General features: G+C 44.1%; 8 protein-coding genes across 8 annotated transcripts; 4 read left to right on the top strand and 4 right to left on the bottom strand.

Annotated features, from left to right (window-relative positions):
* Positions 1–2679: 2679 nt before the first annotated feature.
* Positions 2680–5746, bottom strand: DFJ58DRAFT_847087 (uncharacterized protein; the record flags this gene model as incomplete). The annotated part of the gene is made up of 12 exons (XM_041393401.1): positions 2680–2720; positions 2951–2954; positions 3412–3525; positions 3583–3708; positions 4030–4062; positions 4264–4286; positions 4501–4617; positions 4689–4838; positions 4944–4972; positions 5023–5134; positions 5285–5572; positions 5620–5746. The coding sequence occupies 12 exons, from the start codon at positions 5744–5746 to the stop codon at positions 2680–2682; spliced, it is 1164 nt and encodes a 387-aa protein (XP_041236868.1).
* Positions 5747–6159: 413 nt separating this feature from the next.
* On the top strand, positions 6160–7069 carry DFJ58DRAFT_735128 (uncharacterized protein; the record flags this gene model as incomplete). The annotated part of the gene is made up of 5 exons (XM_041386584.1): positions 6160–6312; positions 6359–6455; positions 6518–6663; positions 6861–7010; positions 7061–7069. 5 exons carry the CDS (start codon positions 6160–6162, stop codon positions 7067–7069), a joined length of 555 nt encoding a protein of 184 aa, XP_041236867.1.
* Positions 7070–7534: 465 nt separating this feature from the next.
* DFJ58DRAFT_735127 (uncharacterized protein) lies at positions 7535–9798 on the top strand (the record flags this gene model as incomplete). Its single annotated transcript, XM_041386583.1, has 8 exons — positions 7535–7964; positions 8004–8269; positions 8336–8635; positions 8682–8914; positions 8985–9022; positions 9075–9235; positions 9284–9498; positions 9591–9798. The coding sequence occupies 8 exons, from the start codon at positions 7535–7537 to the stop codon at positions 9796–9798; spliced, it is 1851 nt and encodes a 616-aa protein (XP_041236866.1).
* A 2445-nt stretch (positions 9799–12243) lies between these two features.
* Positions 12244–12510, bottom strand: DFJ58DRAFT_669890 (uncharacterized protein; the record flags this gene model as incomplete). The annotated part of the gene is made up of 1 exon (XM_041382817.1): positions 12244–12510. A coding segment is annotated over one exon (267 nt), but the record flags the coding sequence as incomplete, so codon positions are not given.
* A 127-nt stretch (positions 12511–12637) lies between these two features.
* Positions 12638–13563, bottom strand: DFJ58DRAFT_847084 (uncharacterized protein; the record flags this gene model as incomplete). Its single annotated transcript, XM_041393400.1, has 4 exons — positions 12638–12798; positions 12846–12948; positions 13001–13197; positions 13416–13563. The coding sequence occupies 4 exons, from the start codon at positions 13561–13563 to the stop codon at positions 12638–12640; spliced, it is 609 nt and encodes a 202-aa protein (XP_041236864.1).
* A 266-nt stretch (positions 13564–13829) lies between these two features.
* DFJ58DRAFT_735125 (uncharacterized protein) lies at positions 13830–15219 on the top strand (the record flags this gene model as incomplete). The annotated part of the gene is made up of 2 exons (XM_041386582.1): positions 13830–14671; positions 14703–15219. 2 exons carry the CDS (start codon positions 13830–13832, stop codon positions 15217–15219), a joined length of 1359 nt encoding a protein of 452 aa, XP_041236863.1.
* Positions 15220–15327: 108 nt separating this feature from the next.
* DFJ58DRAFT_735124 (uncharacterized protein) lies at positions 15328–16173 on the top strand (the record flags this gene model as incomplete). Its single annotated transcript, XM_041386581.1, has 4 exons — positions 15328–15775; positions 15829–15960; positions 16003–16110; positions 16157–16173. 4 exons carry the CDS (start codon positions 15328–15330, stop codon positions 16171–16173), a joined length of 705 nt encoding a protein of 234 aa, XP_041236862.1.
* A 500-nt stretch (positions 16174–16673) lies between these two features.
* Positions 16674–17579, bottom strand: DFJ58DRAFT_847082 (uncharacterized protein; the record flags this gene model as incomplete). The annotated part of the gene is made up of 1 exon (XM_041393399.1): positions 16674–17579. The coding sequence occupies one exon, from the start codon at positions 17577–17579 to the stop codon at positions 16674–16676; it is 906 nt and encodes a 301-aa protein (XP_041236861.1).
* Between the last annotated feature and the right edge of the window lie 2156 nt (positions 17580–19735).

Here is a 19735-nt window from a genome sequence, read left to right as displayed (position 1 = left end):
GGGTAAGTTAATACTAACACAACTGTACAAACGGTTGTGTAGTGGTAGCTAGGAAAGGAGTAGTTAGACTTGGTGAAACTTGAGATGGCGCGACAAATACATAGTCACAAATAATCTTACATCAGCATCCAGTCATTTTGAGACAAAGTCACCCACCTATGAGACATCGGAAAAAGGGGCATTTAATAAATGTAGGCAAGAATAATGAGTTTGATAGTTTGTACTATCAAACTTGAAGAGAGATTGTAGAACGATGAGCTTGACGGTACAAACCGTCAAGCTCGAAAAAATCAGGGGTAAGATAATACTAACACAACCATACAAACAGTTGTGTAGTGGTAGCAGCTAGTAGTAAAGGAGTAGTTAAGGACTTTGGCGAAATTTGAGATGCACGACAAATAGTCACAAATAATCTTATGTCATCATTCCATTTGAGACTGAGTCGCCCACAGGGGTGTGCCAAATAGTCCTCTAATCTTATGTCATCATTCCAATCATTTTTGAGACCAAGTCCTTCACTTTCAACTTTCATCATAGATGAACTCAACAGTTTGTACTGTCGAGATCATCGTTCCCATTCAATATTCCTTCAAGCTCGATGGTTTGTACCGTCGAGCTCATTGTTCTACAATTTCTTCGAGTTCGATAGTACAAACTATTGAACTCATTATTCTTGTCTACATTTATTAAACGCCCCTCTTTCCGACGTCTCATAGGTGGGTGACTTTGTCTCAAAATGACTGGATGCTGACATAAGATTATTTGTGACTATTTGTCGCGCCATCTCAAGTTTTGCCAAAGTCTAACTACTCCTTTCCTAGCTACCACTACACAACCGTTTGTACAGTTGTGTTATCTCACTTTTTCGAGCTCGATGGTTTGTACTGTTGAGCTCATTGTTCTATAATCTCTCTGAGTTCGATAGTACAAACTATTGAACTCATTATTCTTGTCTACATTTATCAAATGCCCCTTTTTCCGACGGTCTCATAGGTAGGCAACTTAGTCTCAAAATGACTGGATGCTGACATAAGATTATTTGTAGCTGTTTGTCGTGCCATCTCAAGTTTCGCCAAAGTCCTAACTACTCCTTTCCTAGCTACCACTACACAACCATTTCTATGGTTGTGTTGTCTCACTTTTTCAAGCTCGATGGTTTGTGCCGTCGAGCTCATCATTCTATACTCTCTTCGAGTTCGATAGTACAAACTATCGAGCTGTCTACACCTTACATTAAGGTCCCTTTTTCCGATGGTCTCATAGGTGGGTGACTTAGTCTCAAAATGACTGGATGCTGACATAAGATTATTTGTAGCTGTTTGTCGTGTCATCTCAAATTTCGTCAAAGTTCCAACTACTCTTCTTTACTAGTGACTACTACACAATTGTTTGTATGGTTGTGTTAGTATTATCTTGCCCCTGATTTTTTCAAGCTCGATGGTTTGTACCGTCGAGATCATTGTTCTTTAACATCTTCAAGTTCGATAGTTTGTACTATCGAGCACATCATTCCTGTCTAGACTACACTGTCTACATTCCATACCCCACAAAGTTCCAAAGTTACTCCTTTGATGGTTCATTGTCATTTGGATGGGCAAGCTCTGCTTGCCTGTTCACCTAGTAAACTTGATGCCCAACGATGCAGAGACATGTTCGGATTTGGATAATCCTTAAGAATACCCTCCGCTAGACGATACGTAGGTGCACACATTGTCTTCCTAGGATGCGAAAGGCAATAAAATCACCAAATTTTCACTATCCTCCATGGTCAACAGTTCAGACAAATACCAACAGTTGATAACGTGGTCGTTTGTGGGGGTGCAAATATAAATTGCTTTTCTTCTTGAGCAGATTTACCAATGACTTAAAAGGGGTGAGAATCTAAGGGAATTCCCAGGAACAGTATCCATTAACTGGCTTGATGCAGTGCTTAGGAAACTCAGAAATGGACTGAATATAGACTTACTGGGAACAGCCGAATTGATAACTGGTATGACACTTATGATACTACAGGTGACAGATGACAATATGTGGTGAGTCAAAGCAATATCTCTTGGATACTCCTTACTCTCACAATCAGGGGAGATCAAACTAAGAGGCAAATACAATCGAATCAATCAAATACGTGGCTTCGAAACCAACCTTCTGCTGCTCGGGATCTCACGATGAGTAATGATGCAGTCCAGATTAAGAATACACCCTCGTGATGTAGTCTTAAGTGGCCAAGCTCTTAATATTGTTGAATAAAGTATCAGTCTTATTTGTCGTCCTCAATTGTTAAAAATACGTGAATTCTCCCCACAGAAGTGATTTCCTGTGTTGTAAAGAGAATGAAGTAAAACTATACTAGACGACTAGTAACCGTGTACTAGCTAGTATAATTTGTTATAGCTCAGGGAAGACTTAAAAGAAGGTCCGTACATTGTGGGAAACAGTGCCAAAAGAACAGAGGAAATAAGCTAATATTTACTCAGATTTTCACACATTCATTCATATAGTCTCAAAAGTGGGAATTGTTATTATCAGAGGGAAACTAGGCCCCTTTATATACTACTCTACGAGTGGCTACGCAGTTACTTATTATGGAAAGATGACTAATCATGACTCAGTATGAGTCATAGCAAAAATGACTCATTGTGACTCAGTATGACTCATTTGCTTTATTGTCCAGATGTTCACTTAAAGATTACCACTATTTCGGAACTGTCCAGAAAGTATAACTAATCATTCAAACAAAGTGTAGATTATGTAAGTAAAATTATGACACTGCTCAGATGGTGACTGTGCAGATGTTAAGATGCTGAGATGTTAACACGAACATGGCTCATTAGGTGTGAAAATGTACCAAAAAATTCCCATAAGTGTGGGAATATGCTTACTAATGAAAGGATAAGGTTTTTTAACACAGTTTATTGACCATGATAAGTCAAAATATGAATAATAAACTCACTTACCTATGAAAAACCATCAGAAAAATTAGAATAAAATGTGATAAAATTTGTAGAAAATTAGAACTACCATTGTAGGGTGTAGTAAGTATATAATTTGATATATTGTGTATCGATGACCATGTACAAAACTAGTTTCGTGCGTGTCAATGTGAATGACCAATTGGTCACCCACATAAGTGCAAGCCTAGGTAAAGAACGATATGGCCGATCGCTGGAAGTACACTTGACTTTCATTGCTTCCAGCTCAATAGTTTGTATTATCAAGCTCATCGAACACCACCTCTATCTCCCCGTGCTGCAATCCTCTGGATCATGCGGGTCCAGTCATATGCTCATCTCACCTCCTCCACCGTGCATAATGTAAGTTTACAGCATGTCTATCATTATATGAGAATAACATCCACCCCCCCCCCCCCCCCCCCCCCCCAGAATCATCACCTCTAATATCAACTCCTCATACCCTCAGCGTCTCATAAAATACCCTTTCGGCTTCAGCAGCGATATCGTCTTTTTCACCAATGGTGCTTTCTTGATGTACATCTTCACCCACATCTCCCCCTGCCTCTTGAATGACCTCCATAAGCCTTTCCGCCAATTCATGCAACATTAGGATATCGCTCTTTTCACGTACTTCTTCTTGTGCATGCAGTACTTTGTCGAATACTGCTTCGTGCACACTTTCCTGAAGATCATTAGCGAAGAACGCCTGTGTATGTCTCATGCGCTGGGCAAGGTCTGCTGACAACACCATCATGTCCTGAAGATATAAGTCAGTGAATTATTTTGCCAAGTTAATGACGACTGACATGGTTCACATAGTTTGTTATCAAGAAACACAAGGTCACCAATAAGGCACTTACAGTGTACTACCAGTACCTTTCACACCACCGGTACATTTCACACTTGTGCTAAAACTTCGTCAGTTATTATTATTTTGTCCTGCCACTTGAGCCATGCATTAAGAAGCATGTATAGAAGTATAATACAGAATTACAAAGAGATATGTGAAGTGTGTAAAAGCTGGGGATAGATTCAGTCGAAGACATGGGACATTTGTGCTGTGAAACAACTTTTGTACCAGGCCCAGTGCAAAGAATTCACCAAAAATTGCCTGTATATGTAGTATCATTTTAATCAGCCATGTATCCTGCACCAAATATCTCTACAGAAGGAAGTGATTGGGTTGAAATTCTGTGTTGCAAAAGGCATTCTGTGCAAAACTTGTTTCAAGTGTGACAATGTGTGACAGCTCGTGTCAAAGACGCGTCACACATCTATGCTTGTCATGCATTGGTCACACTGTGAAATGTACCGCATTTGTGTGACATTCAAGCACTGCATATTTTAAATCATCGAGCGTGTTCAACATTGCAAAAAATCAAAATCATTGCATTGGTAGTACTATTTAGATGCCTAATATTAATACTGGGTACTCAAATTGTCTCAAAAGGTGGTGTACAGGCCTTAACTCGACAAGTGTGAATCTGGTGTGAAAGGTACCGGTAGTACACTGTATGTGAATCAAGATTGTGAATACACGTGTCAGTACATGCAACAGAGACCAGGTTTTTTTGGAGGTGGGGGTTTTCCTTTTTCATGCCATAGTCATAGACCCATAAATTGACTATAGCCTTGCCCCGCCCTAGTGCTTGTGATGCACTGATGACTATTCAGTGCCCGTTGATATCATGTGTCTTAAAACACAATCAGTGTCATATCTCCAAAGTAATTCGTCACCTACAGCTATCGTCTGCACCAGGCCAGCATTGGAGTGATGAAGGGTCTCCAGTAACTTCTCCGACTTCCTCTCGAATATATACACCAAACCATTGTCACTTCCACCTACCACCAACCTCCCTTCGGCACCAAATGCCACCTGCTTTGGGACTAATACACTGGGAAGAGCAGTGACAAAAGTTCAAACTGGCTCCTCATCGCCGACAAGTCAATATAACATAAACCCGTTGGTTGTGTTGTCTACCACGAACACACCCCTCTTCTGGTTGACTGCTGCATGTCCGCTGAAGGAGGAGCGTCAGTCATACTTTGGCAGCTTGAGGTGAATCCTTACATCACCGATTGGCAGCTATATTCTTTCACTACTGCGCTGTCATCCCCCTTCAGCTTGATGAAGTTGCCATCATATAGTCCAAACACATAGACGCCTTTGTCGTCTGCAAATGCTACAGACTTTGGCACAGTGTTATCCAGTCACACTGCAAAAATGGCCTCCAGTTGCGAATTTGTATTTAGAACAAGGACCTGAACTATCTTGTCCCTTGTCCCGACTGCAATACGAGTACTTCCTTCAGAGTACATATTCCATGACATACATGTAATTTCGAAGCCCAATCCAAGCCTCCTGGTGCAAGTTTCCTGAAAAAGCATCTGGTTGATATTAGGCGAGAACTCAATGATGAACCAGGACATCCTTACATCTACCGGGCTACATTGCAAAAACACAATGTAACCCAGCTCTGTTCCATAGCAAAGGGTTTCCGTCATGGCCAGTCTTGTGGTAATCCAGACAGCACAGCTGACTGTTCCTCGGGACTCATTATGAGTTGAGCATGTGAGTTCTTTCCGAGATTTGATGTCCCAGACTTTGATGCCCTCAGTGCCTGTTTATTTTGTTGGCGCTTCAATAATTAGAACACATGCGATTTACCCCCACATGCAAAAGCTTGGCCATCATTAGATACTGCGAGCGCATGGACAGACCCGCTGTATGTTGTGAGGCGGGCTTGATGCTGGAAGCATTGGATTGATTCCCTGAATAGAGACCAGGAATACATCGCTGGGGTGATCTTAAACAGTGTGTTCACTAGCTCAACAATTCAATAATCTTTATACTAGGGGTCTTTGTGATTCCATGGCGACTGAGCTTCTGACTGTTTGTATTCGCCTTTTTATGAACGATGTAGTTTGACTTCTCCTAGACAACCTCTTTTTGCTGATTTTTCATCTTTTGGCATTTTTTTAATTCTAATTACGACACTTATCTTTACGACTTTTGTAGTAATTTGCTTCAAGACTTCTCCAAGACAACTTCGTGTTGTTGATCGTGTCTTTATTGTTTTAATGTAATATTGTTGGTCTTATGTGTCACTCATAAATTCCATCATACCTTACTAGATCCAGTGTTTGTATCACGTCGCCCACTTGTCCCGCTCACGTCACCAGCTTGACCCACCTTAACACACAGATCATGCACAACACATCAACAGCTGTCTCTCCCTTTTATGATCAAGAGCCTGGTGCTCCACCCCCCTTCCTGCCTATGCTTATGGACCAGCTCGAACTTTTTGGCAGTCCTCATCGTTCGACTATGCTCGTTACTGACGAGATTCTTCCGCCAAAGGTTAGCACCATTTTCAGCTTGCTCCTCGTGCTGAGAGTATATGCAGCCCAAGAACACGCTGGCACCTGATTTCAAGCTTGTGGCACGCCCATCCAAGAATACTGATCGTCTTTCTCGCTGTACCCAAAGAGAGTCTCTCTTGAGTGTTCTTGTTCCTGGACACCCATTCCCTTGGATTCATCAAGTTCCTTGGATTCACTATCAGACAGTGACTCATCAACTTCGGCTGCAAGCCTATCAGAGGACTCGAAGATTCCAAAGCCTCCTGGTGAGCCCAGTCATCCTGGGCGTGGAGGATACACAATCTGCGAGGCTTTGGATTGGAGTCCAAAGGCATACAGCAAGTTCAAGGTTAGTAACACACTCCCACTGACGTATGCCTTTTGTTTACTAACACCTCAAGAATTCCATGCACCACCTCATTGAGGAGCACCTCAATACAACGAAGTGTGCCTCCTCTCAAACCCTATCCTCTTGAAGACCGTGTGCGATAAAGTCAGTAAACACTCAATAAATAATGGTTTATCCATGACCTCATAGTTTATTAGGCTGTCAATGCTTTCCCCAACCTAGAAAACTATAGCAAATTCTGGCCAGTTGATGATATGATTATGATGCGCCTGAAATATACATTGGGTCGTGCTAGGCAGAAAGAAGCAGGGATGGCTATGGGAAAGAGCAAGAAACATACACCCAAGGTCAGTCTATTCTACTCTGAAAGTCAATGCTGATACATTGATGTCTACAGAAAACTTGATTCATCCCTGCCAGTGCACTGTACCCTTAATGTACCCTTAACTTACATGAATCCCCTTATCATTACCATTCACATGCCTAAGCTAGTTTAAGTTAGAGTACATGCTTTTGTATTATCTGTGGGTATATCACATGTATTCAAAGACCAACAAATGAAGTCTGTGTGCCTGGCTAGTCATATGGTGTGAATTTTCAAATTCGAAATTACATATGTACTCTTAGTGACTGCGTGTTACTTCCCTCTAGTGCGCTTCCAGTACTTCCAGTACTTCCATATAGTCATTTACTATATTATTTCAAATGCTGGGATGCAAGACGAGCAATCTTTCGAACAGTAATATTCAAGTCATACATTTGGGTCAAACATACTGCATTCAGATATGCTAATATTATCTTCCTGTGATAGCAGTAGCCTTGTTAGGCGGCTTTGAGAACAGCGACACTTCAGCTTTCCAATGCAACCGCCATGTCAAAGCATTTTCTCTTGTCTGAACTCAGGCTAAAAATTGGCTCGCTACACCCACTGGGTGTCATTCAGTCCGACATTTCTTCCATGGACAAACTTACATCTTGTGAGCTCAATTGCTTGATTACCCAAGAAACCCGCCGCGAAGGAGATGCCAATGATATGGAACATCTATTACCCTTGATCTTCAATTCATTCGACCCTACAAACTTGCCTGCTACAGATACCCTCAAAGATTCAACCAACAAGCCGCTCTACGACTCTACCACAAAACAATGGTCCTTAGCGCTTCCCAAGAAGGGGGAGGCAATTGAGAAAACATTCCCATTCTTCCTCAACAACCTCACCAAAGCCCTCCTCCAATCATTTCCTTCATCAGGCACATTTCCTCCACTTTGGTATGGCTTGAGCTCTACCGTGCCCGTTGAAAGTGAGCATGTTCAACGAAAGCCTGATGTCTGCTTGTCAGAGCACACAGTGTTACATTGGAACACTATACTCATAGTTGCTGAGCTGACCACGACCTCGTACACCCCTTCAATACCCACTGGAAAGATGCATGACACAAAGGCATGGCTCGTTTTCCGAGAGCAACCGTGGAGGCATTTTATACTATCTCTTTCCTTCAGCAATAACTATCGCAAGCTCCGTGTGCATGTACATGACCATTCGGGCGGCATCGTGACCCCAGAAATTGACATACATGAGAATCCTGACACTTTCAAATACATCATGGTGTGCATCGTTTTCGGTTGACATGACTGCATTGGATTTGACCTCATGATCACGATCAACCTGAAGATGACGAGCTTGTTGTCTGGAGCATTTTGGGCCCGGAATATCAAAGGTCTTCCCAAGCGAAGGAATCAAGCCGCCCACAAGCCATGTTCACTAGATGCACAGATGGAGCTAACACAATCTCATGCACTGGATGTGCAGACAAGATTTTACTCACTTCCCGACCAGCTTCCATCTCCCGCCAAGTTCACAGATGAACCTGAACCTGAGACAGACTCCGCTCCTCTTATTGATTCGCCAGATCTCAAGAATACAGATGCTGAGGTTGACGATGTGATAGGAAAGATCGCCATCCATGACAATGTATATGAGTTGCTAAAGGTTATCTTCTGCAATCAAGGACTTGTAGGCCGCAGAACCATCTGCTACCCCGGCTCAGAGAGATGGCGAAGAGTTTATCATTAAGGATCATTGGGTGAAGGGCGACGAGACTATAGTGTTGAATGAGGTGGAGATGCTGAAAGCTCTGAAGGATATCCCCGGTGTTCCCCAATACATTGAACACTGTCTTGTCGAGGTAGAGCCAGGCAAAGTCGACAATACACAAGTGTATCGCCAGAAGATCTATAGTAGCACCCCAAGGTGTCTATTGCATGCATGTCCGTCTCGTCTTGAAACCATGAGCCCGTCCCTTGCATGAGTTTTAAACTAGAAAAGAGCTTGTCAAAGCATTACGCGATATTGTGCTAAGTGAGTCTGTTGTAGTTTAGTTAGTACATCTGATCTGACCAGACTGTTACAGTTCAAAAGCGTGTGGTTGCAGAGCACCAGGTTTTGCACAGGGACTGCAGTCTGAATAATTCCATGATAGAAGACACTAAGGATGGCAGTCGAGGGGCGCTTATAGACTGGGAATTTGCGGCGCGCATCACATCCGACAATATGTACTCTGCCGGCGGAACAGTAAGCGCCTTATTTATTTGATGAGCAATGAATGACCTAAATTTTTAGGGAACCATACCCTTTATGTCTGTCAGCGCCCTTAAGGCAGTGGGCAAGCTAAATTATCAATACTCGCAGGGTATGAAATCGGTAAAAGAACTTAAGCTAGCCACAGACCATTTGACTCCCGAGAAGATGCCCAAAATCAAGCATACGTACTACGACAACCTCGAATTGATGTTTTACATCTTCACCTGGATTTGCATAATGTTCAAAGGACCTAGGTGCGAAGAGCGCTGCCTTGAGAATGGCGTGGACCGCGATTTTGAAAGAATGGAGATGTGGTTACCAGAGCGGTGGCATGTTATGCCTGCAGAAGTCACTCAAAAGCCAAAGTGAAGCTCTTTTTCTTCTTGGGAGAGTCGATGAAATCGTGCATTGGAGAACAATTCGCCCCCTACTTCAAGAAGCTTGTTCCTCTTGCAGAGGAGTGGTATGACCTCATGGTTGCGAAGAAGATGAAGGTCGAGTTCGAGGAAGTGGTCTCATTGTTCAACAAGCACATCAACAACCTTCTGTTATGAACGACACGAGTTCACAACTGGAACTTGGATAGGGGGTCTTGCTAAGCCTGCTGAGACCAGCGGACGTTCAATAGCAAGAGTTCTTCAGCAATAACTTCGACAACTAGACGAGGGTATTATCGACGACTAAGACGGCGTGTCTGTAGTGTTGACCATTGTAATAAAGGAATGACAGATGAAATTAGCTGTAGGTGACCAGTGCTGAAGATAACTGGAGAGATGAGAGTGGGCGATCTTATAGTACTTTACTAGCCTCAAACCGAGCACACTCTGCACGGAGTATATTCTGCAAATTGAATTCATCGTCTTTATTTGTTTCATGGAATGAAGCAACCGCAGACAATAAATCCAGTACATTATCGTAAAGCCACCTGATCTACTTGGACTTCGTGAAATGACTTTTTTGTTTTAAAAAAATGATGCTATTGCCCCCGATCGTCCAACCATAGCCTAGCCTGAAAAGTAAGAATCATTAACAATACAGAACACCCAAAAAGCGGATACGATGAGATCACAATGTTATTGTTAGGGCTACATATAAGTGCGATAATGCATATTGAGCCCAGAAACTAACGTTGACATGATCTACTCCTCTTGCTCCTATTAACATGCCATGGCTTGCCCAGGAAGACATCCAACATCCCATGATGTGAACTTGTTTGATGATGACATGGAAGATGCTGATGCACTTCAGACCCAAATTCAGTCCGATCATATGGACTTGGATCTAACAAGGACGACTAGGATGGACAAGAGGGAGGTATCACAGATGGACCTAGATGATGCCACAGGACAGCAGCCCTCAACTGTGTCCAATAAGAGGGGAAGGCCTGAAACAGGACACCCAGATGTATGAAGTTAATGTCGAGCTCAGTGTCTGTCCAGGTACCAGACAAGCGCCGCTTCAAAGAAGTAGATTACTCGGTGGAACTGCACGAAACAGTGTACAGTCAAACAGAGCAGATCAACAATATGAGGTATGAGATGGAAAGGGTTTGCAGTAAGCTCACTAGACATTATGGATATCTGGCTCTGTTGGAAATTCCCTAGCGGCATCAAAATGCCAACATATTTTAATGCAACTGATGGCGCATTATCATTGTGATCAGAATCAGATTTCGATGTGCCTTAGCTGAGTTTGAAATCATTATGATAGTAATCCATCACAGTCTGAGAGTGTATGTCCCTACATTGACAATCTATAACACTCAAGTGTATCTAACATTAATATCAAGCACTGACAAAAAGGAATGAAGGCATTTAAATTGTAGGATGAGAAACAACACTGAAGCTTCCAATGAGAGTATCAGAAGACCAGCATAAGCTCGAGCGGAAGATTCTAGAGAGATGGTCAGGTGGATTGCACTAATAGTATCAATCACTTACTATCAAGGCTGGACCATTAAGGGCTATATTGTGTGTGAGCCAAACCTCGCATGTCTCCGGAACTCATTTCCATTGAGTCCACTATTCGAGGCGCTGTGCTTGCCAGTGACCCTGCTACAGCTGGGGATTATCTTGTCATGGACACCATTGATACCGACATCTTCCTTCGAATGAAGTCATTACAAGCCCGCTGTGACAATCATACCAGCACTGGGCGTGTATGAGTGTCATAGGCATATTTTGCCTTGTCCAGAGGAAAAAGAGTAAGGCGCTAGTCACCAGCGCTATTCAGCTCCCAAGCTATCCACTTTGGAACCACTTTTCTCCCATAGCGCGCTACCCCGGTCCGACGCCTAGGTATTCCATCCTCCCATGTCCTGCCTATGTCCACCTACCTCCACTGGTGCGTTATTTTTCCTTAAATGTTGCTACTCATCAGTCGCAGGTCTTATTACATGTGTCCTCATGTTCCACAGCGCTGCATGTTTTATTACCTGTCGCTACATCGTGCCCTCGCCAGTATCGCTACTATACTCGCCTACGCAATCCCAAACCCCTACACAGTATGATAAAATGACCCGTCCTACATACAGTACAGTACTTCCCCTCCCCGGACCTTTGCTGGTGTCAGAGTCACTTTAGTCGCTATATCCTAGTCTTGGTGCAATCGATTCCGCTCTTGCCAATCTCTCTGATCGTGTGTCACTTGACTTGTTTTAAGTGCGCGTCGCTAAAGTTTCCCTCTTAAGTTCGACTTTTGCAACGTCGGGATCACTGTCGGTAGTCAAGCTATAATCTAGTCGCTATCAGGCATTTCACTTGCACTGTCTTACCTTACTCCTCGCTTTCGCTCCCTTTGATTCTTCTTGCTGTTGCTAGTCGGACGTCGCATAGCGCTATCACATGAAACAACTTGCATAGCGCTTCTCACTTATATGCACGTTTCTCTGTCAGAACTCAAAAGTCGCTAGTCGCTGATCGCTACAGCACTACTCATCAGTTTTTGGTCTTAGGTCGCTATAGGTTATTAGTCCTTCGTGCTATCGCTACCCTTGCATATTAGAAGAAAGTTGCTTCAATAGCAGTCCTCTTGGGTCGAATACTACACTCGCGCCTATTGGGATAAGTAGCGCTAGTTTGTATGTCATGCCTGCGGCAATGGCTGATGGCAACATCATAAGGATGAATGAGCATGAGAGAAAGGACGGTCTCGCTGATTGAACAGCGAAACAAGTAAACAAGACATGCAAAGAATGGCTGGTCTTGGGTCTTCACTATGACACAATCATACCTGGGTGATTCAAAGAAAGACGGGCTGCATTGAAGTAGGTCTCATTTTAGGCGCCAGTTGACCATAGATTCATAATTCACGCGCAAGCATTGAAATACTGTGACCTGCCAAAAGGGTGTTATATCATAATGTTTAAATAGAATGGACTAGCTAGATTATTACCTAGTCATCAGCTCGAAAATGTACACGCCTCCCATCTGGGAGGGGAATTCCATGTTGAGGCAGGAACTTGTTCAAGAAGTTGTTCAACCTAACTCGAAACCCAGAAAAGGCCGTGTCTGCTGCATGCTCCTGCTCGATCTGTGAAAAGACTGGTTGCCTTGCTTCATGCCCAAATATGTATGAGTTGCATCTTCTTCGATCTCTTTACCTGCCTCAGGGTCAACGACTTTCTGGCGTGTGTACTCATCCAGGTCATCGACCTCAGAATGCATTGACATTGACATCAGCAGCCAGTGGTCATAGCGAAGGACCTATGATTCAAATCAGTGAATCATAGCATTGAGCAAAATGTTGTCTACAGACCTGGGTAGTGACATTTTTGAAATTTGTCTGCCAGAGGTAGATAGCACGCAATGGCCCATGCATCCTTTCATTGGGCTTTGTGTTGTAGTTTCGAGTGGCGCCCTTTGCCAGGATGTCATCAAACACATGCGCATTTGAATGCTTTTCGGAAAGTTTCAATTCTTGCCAGTTTCTGGCTCCGATTTTGCAATGTATTCCTAGTAATGATTTATCAACATATCAGCCAGAAAATATCATTGATCACGAGAACTTACATCCAGCAGCGTCAAGAATTCACGCAAAGCTTCTCTTCCGGTGGTGAGATATTCACCTCCCTCACTGCAACTTCTCTTCCCGATGATATTCCTTACGAGCCAGCATGGGACCCCCAGGATGATCATGACTCATCTCCGGATGACACCACTTCACCCCTCACCACTCATTGGGCATATGGAGCTCGTCCATGGTTTCCTCTCATCCCCTTGAATCCTAGCTTTGACGGTCCAATATTTGAGTGTCTGAACCACTCGATGTTCTCCCTGCACACAGAGCTCGACAGCTAGGGAAAGCACATCCTCCACCATGACATTAGAGAAAGCTGGCGCAAGCTAGAGAAGAAGTTACTCTGGTGCCAGGAGCTTTTGGGAGCTGGACTTCTAATTCAATGGGGCACTGTACTTGCATGCCCTCCTGCTCAATATGGGTACCAAAGGTCACATTCAGATGCGAAGCTCGCTAAGAAAGTTGCAATGAGATCTCGCAATGCATTTCTACGTACGTGAACCATATCTTCAATCTCATCGCAACTGGCACATGTCTAGTAATTGCTGCTGTGTGCTCATGGCACATCATGACTCGTCAATATCGCAGATCAAATTGTCTGTGGATGGCTCTCTTCATCGATGACCCCAGATGCCCCATACCAGCCGAATGGGTTCACGAATTGTCGTGTTCATTTGTTGGAGATCTGTCGACTAAGGTTCCGCGCACAGGCATCTTCATATCCTCTGTTCACTGCCCTTGGGAATTACAACTACCCATGTTCAAACACTTCTCAATCCCAATCTGGGTTCACTGCCAACCAAACTTCCACATGAATTTGTGTCATTATAACCCATCCCAAGAAGTTGTTGCCTGTGCAATTGAGGCGCAGTGCCAAAGTAACAGCACCTGGGGTCAGGATGATGGTGCCTGGGTTCAGGATGATGGTGCCTGGGTTCAGGATGATGGTGCCTGGGTTCAGGATAATGGTGCCTGGGGTCAGGATGATGGTGCCTGGGGTCAGGATGATGGTGTCTGGGGTAAGCAGGATGGTGAAACTCAGACCCAGAGTGCCCTTAGATGGGATGACAATGCAACTCAGACTGCACTTGGATGGGGGCCTGCACCTGAAGCTCCTCAAGTGGACTCTCACTTTCCAGTCCCTCAAAAACTCAGTGGCAAAAATCAGGAGAAGACTGGAAGGCCTTCTTTGCACAGCGCCTTGAGGAAAATCAGAAGAAGCAGGAGAAGGAATCCCCAGCTCAATGTCAATCATGCAAGAGTCGGGAACAGGCAGCGAAGAGACATAATCTTCCTGGAAAGTCCAGTACGGTCACAGTATTCGAATGGCAACCTCAAGACGAGTTTGGGGGCTTTTGCTACACATCTGCCTCATGAAGGCCGAGGTACCGATGACCTGGGGGAACTACAGTAACTCCACCAGACGGTTTGATTCATTCAGAAATGAGTGGGACTTGTGTGATCAGTTAGATCCCACCAGCACCCCCGACGGCAACTGGGAAGAAGACAACTTTAATTTCTCGGACCCCATCCCTGATCCTCTGCCACCACCACCCCCTGCGCCTCCATCGTTGTTCAGCTTCCTGCAGGACATTCACAACTACTTCGGACGTCATGAGGTTGCACCCTCATCCAATTATACTGAGGGTGTGGAACACTTTGTCACCCACTTACAGTTTCACCTCAGCTTTCATCTGGCAGCATCGACTACTAGATCCATTGGTGGATCTGCCACTTTCGAAAATTGGGTCAAGAAGCAGAAGTTCAGCCACGTTGGCAACATTGTTGGGGACTCAGGCGAGGATGTGGACTCGATTTCAGATGTGCAAAAGCATGTCATTACATACTTCATAGGTTACCTTGCCACCCTGCCCACATCTCAGTTGTCTGAGATCCTGTCTGATCACTGGGATCTGGCGCCCGGGACTCCCTTGTCGGCTTTGAATGCGTTCATTTGAGTTTCTTATCTCAATATCCCCGGCCAGGAGCGACTCTATGTCATCCAGCCAAGTCAATCAAGAAGTCTCGTTCCCTGGAATCTTGTGGTCCCCAACGCTGCTACAGCCATGATGTGCCTCCGCCGTGACTGGGGGTCCAACATCTCAACCATTGCCCTCAAACTCCTGAAAAAAGGCATTCCGTTCAAGACACTGCAGCCCATGGCAGTTTCTCCTCGCACTCGGCGCCCACTCAGTGAACTTCGTACATACTCGCTCAGATACTTCCGCCCCCCCTTCAAGGCGGTTTACACAGATTATATTGTGTACGAGCAGTATCACCATGAGTTCATGAAGGAGGATTGTGCACAAGCTGCTCTTCTTCGCGGCGGGATTTTATGGCGGCTAGCATTACATAGCCTTGGCTCCAATGTCCTCCCCTCGGCCCTGATCGGGATTTCACAGGATGCTGTCCCATTTGGACAAATGTTGTCTCTCAATTGCAAGACTCACTTCGATGATGATTTGTCAGAAGAGGAGGTTGATTTCATTTGCGGGACATATTATGTGTACACAAGTAAGTTTCCCTATTCATATTGACCCGCAGCGTGCTCATATTTGAAACATTAGATAATGGATGCATTGAAAAATTGTCTTGGTGGCCAAGGCCTCGGGCCTGGGCTGGGTCAGGGTTGGACGTGGGGTTCTGGTCTGCTCGATGCGAAGGCTGGTTTCAGACACGCCTTGAAAACATTCGTCAAGGTGTTTCTTGATGTTGCAATTCATCTGACAATAACGGGCCAGTGAACAACACGCGTTTGAAACATGGACTCAAGTTCAATGGGGCAACAAAGAAATTCAAGAAGAACCTTGACGTGGCATGTTCTGACTTTCTCACTATGAAAGCAAGTGGTAAGCTATCTTTTTTGTTGTTTGTACATCTCTGATTTCCTCTCAGCCTTCACGGACAATTAGATGACCTTGTATGATTACTATACCATGGCGTCGACACGGATTGATTCTGCGGCATCAAACACTCTGTCCTTACAATATGTAAATACTGTACTGTTAGAATGTGGAATATGAGTTTTCTTTAAATGGGAGATTATCTACTCGTGAGTGGGCGATTGTCAGGCGATTAATTTTGTCTGGAGACAAAACTTGATGTTTTACCTTCATGTTTGATCGTCAGGAGGTATTTTAAATTTAAACACCTGTCTAAGTAGCGGTCTGAATTTCGTATATGAGCAGACATTCAGTCATGTGCGATTGTTGAAGTTTTTTTGAGTCTTAAATGTGAAGTTTCATTTCAAAGTATAGGCCAGCATTAAAGATTCGCAACGGCCCTCCAGGCATTCCAGGACCTTTTATTTCCCTTGTTTTAGTATTGGCCAGGATCTCCACAGCTTTCACTTAGATTCAAGTTCATTAACTTTGACATTATGTGATAAGTATCTGATTCTGTCGTGTTGTCCTCAGGCCGCTATAGCAATGTGCGCAGCCACACTTTCTTCATTTTCATCTTTGCAACCTTCTCCTCTGAGGCACCATTCTATGACAGCCATGTTGTTGCACACTATCACAGTCTTTCCTACTGTGTTCTTCACCTCAAACTCCCAGTGTGGGGTTCCCTCGTCAATTGTGGTCCTTGTTGTGCGTGGACAGTATGTGCTTTGGTCGCAGTTATGAATCCCCATGTCAAATGGCTCTGCACTCACATAGAAGCCTCTCCTGATGTATTTCATGAGTGCTAACACTGTTTGCAGGTTGCTTTTCTCACCCATGTATACTGCAGGGTTTACTAAACTCTTCCCTGCCTTCGTCCACTCAGGGTAGAGGGATATGAAAGTGTGTGCTGTCATGTAGTTCATGACGATGGTAGAATGATATTGTAGGACAGGGATAATTGCACTCGCCCAGTTGGTGATGATGACGTCTACCAACTTGCCATTTTTCTCGAGTTTGTGCACTCTTGATATGGCCGAGCTGTTGTAATCTCTCCTCCACTTGACTGTGTTAGTCACCTCATATTCTTCGTCGTCTTTGAAGTGATTCAACACCTTCTGGCTGAACTCTTCAGTGGCATATACATCCAAGTCTTGCAACCTTAGCACATTGGGTTTGGGTTGGAAAAGGTGGAGTGCACTTGACCCAGAAACAACTGTTCCGGTGCGTTCCATGAGGTCCTTTAATTTGTCAACGTCTTTGACAAATACTTCATACAGTTTTCTTCGCCGATCCTCCATGTAATCTTTTACACCTTCATTATTCTCCATCCTAGTCTTCCTAAGCGATATGAGATCAGGCAGCGCCAGCTCTTCCATCACCATCCTTTGTAATTCTGCGCAGAGCTTGTCGAAATCACCATTCAGGTTGGTCATGGTGTTTTTTCTGATATTGATTTGTGGATGTGGCAAGACAGTGAGTCCCTGTATTCTTTGTATAACTTGTCTCCTATGTCTGGCTGATTAATAGGGAGTTTGTGAAAGTCAGCAGTTTACGCATGATTGCGCACATGATTTGCTCATGTGCAGAAACTCATTGCTCTCTGGATATCAATAAGATTGCAACATCATTTATGCGTATGTCTTTACTTCTACTCTGAGGAGATTGATCTTCCTCATAGTCATCTTCATATTTACTACTCGAGTCTTCCTCGTCCCTCTCATCCTCATTTCACTGCCCTTTATCTTGATCACGTGCTTTGTGTAGCACACTAATGTATTAGTTACATCAACAGAGGTTTTCTTGTCATGATGCTGCTGTTACTCACTGTTCAACAGACTTAGTCGCCGACACGTAGTCCTTTCTCTCCATGTCTACTAGATCCGATCTGTTGAGGATCTTGAGTACAAGGTAAGGACATTGCAGTTTCCCATTCATGTTCCCGTCATAGAGGACACTGAAGACCGTGGGTTCCTCGAACTGCTGTTTGAGCATGTTTACTTGACACTCCTTGATTTCAGTGTCATTTGCAAAATAAAGGTTAGGTTTTGTAAGATGGAATAGTCCGGCTGCTCTGTTTTTGACAGCTACTTCCACAAAACTGTTCGGTTCGCTGAAAGTAAACAAACAGCCTATGACAGTGAATTCGTTGGTTTGGTTTTCTGAGGTCGACATGTTTGTTGGATGTTGATTACTGTAGCTCATATCGCATGCACTTTATATACCTCTCAGTCGCTCAAAATGCAGTTGTCTCGGGTTGTCTCAATCACGGAACTTGTAGTATGTGTCGGTGGTCTCAGTATGTCTTCCGTGAGTGTGACATGACATTGATTTTCCCAAAACAGTGTTTATGTGACGTCAATTGCTATGAGCTCCTGTCTCTATGGTACTTGCATTAAGCTCTTTCCTTGATGTTTGCACACAAGTCCACCAATCCTGTTGACATCTACCTGATTGAAAATTATATGTTCTCTCATCAGCTGGTAGGCTTTTCTCCTTCTCTAGAGCTCTTCATTGATGTTTTTGCTTTCTTCCTTAGGTTGGGTGAACCTACCACAGAGCAATGTTTTATGGTACCGACTGTGACGAGGCTATCCTCACTTACGTTCCGCAAGACATAGACAGTCTTGTCCGCGCTCATATGTGGATAGGTGTTAAGACCGTACTCAAGTAGTATCGGATCCGAAGGGCTTCGGCCTCAGCTTATGCGCTGTGCCCCTTTCCCGAGTCTTGCCCCTTATTTCAGAGAGCTAAAGTATCGTGTCTAGTGAGACGGATAAGTATTGTAACGGATAAGTCTTGTATCGCAACGGATCCGTTAAGACTTCCGGATATCGAACGTATAGAGTAACGGCTAATCCGGATTGGATCCGGACTAGAAACTAACGGGTGAGGACTGTCCAAATGACAGAGGCGGATATGTAGACTATAGGAATCTATCCTAAGTCTCGGAGTAGACAAGAGTAGCGTACTCAAGTCCGGACAGATAACAGGGGGACTTAGAGTCCAGACGGAATGAGTGCAATCTAAGATGATATTAAAAACTGATCTACTACAGCGCATATACAAAGGTTTATATACTACGGATGGCTAACAGAATGATCAATAAGCAAAGGTGCGAGGCTATGAACGAAAGTATAAGCAAAAGTCTAAGTGGAGCGTATTGGTAAGTTGGATGGATCACGAATCATGACCGGGAATGAGTACAAGTAAAAAGCGGATTCGTAAGTGTAGCGGATCAGTAAGCAAAGCGGAAGTAAGGATAACCGGTATAACCGGTGTACAGGAATACCGAAAGGAGATGAACAATAGTTAGAGTTATATGAACAGGAAATGAAATAAGAATCAAAGCGGATCTGTGGACCGGACGACAGATATGTTTCATCGGATCTGGATCGGATCTGAGATCCGGATCATCGGATCTGTAACCGGATATATGGTATATGACAGTATCCCCCCTTAGGGCCGATCCCTAGAGGCACAAGAATCAGCGATCCGGAACGGATGGTATGAGTGCGAGACAATGGAGAAGCTGATGGAGAAGTTGCTGAGTTCGGATTCTGACAGATATACGGATGCCAAAGCGTCGCAG

The sequence above is a fragment of the Suillus subalutaceus genome (assembly GCF_016647625.1).
Source record: "Suillus subalutaceus strain FC151 chromosome Unknown DFJ58scaffold_201, whole genome shotgun sequence".
NCBI classification, from domain to species: domain Eukaryota; kingdom Fungi; phylum Basidiomycota; class Agaricomycetes; order Boletales; family Suillaceae; genus Suillus; species Suillus subalutaceus.
Note: the sequence above shows the minus strand (reverse complement) of the source record. Positions and strands in the feature narration are given on the sequence as shown.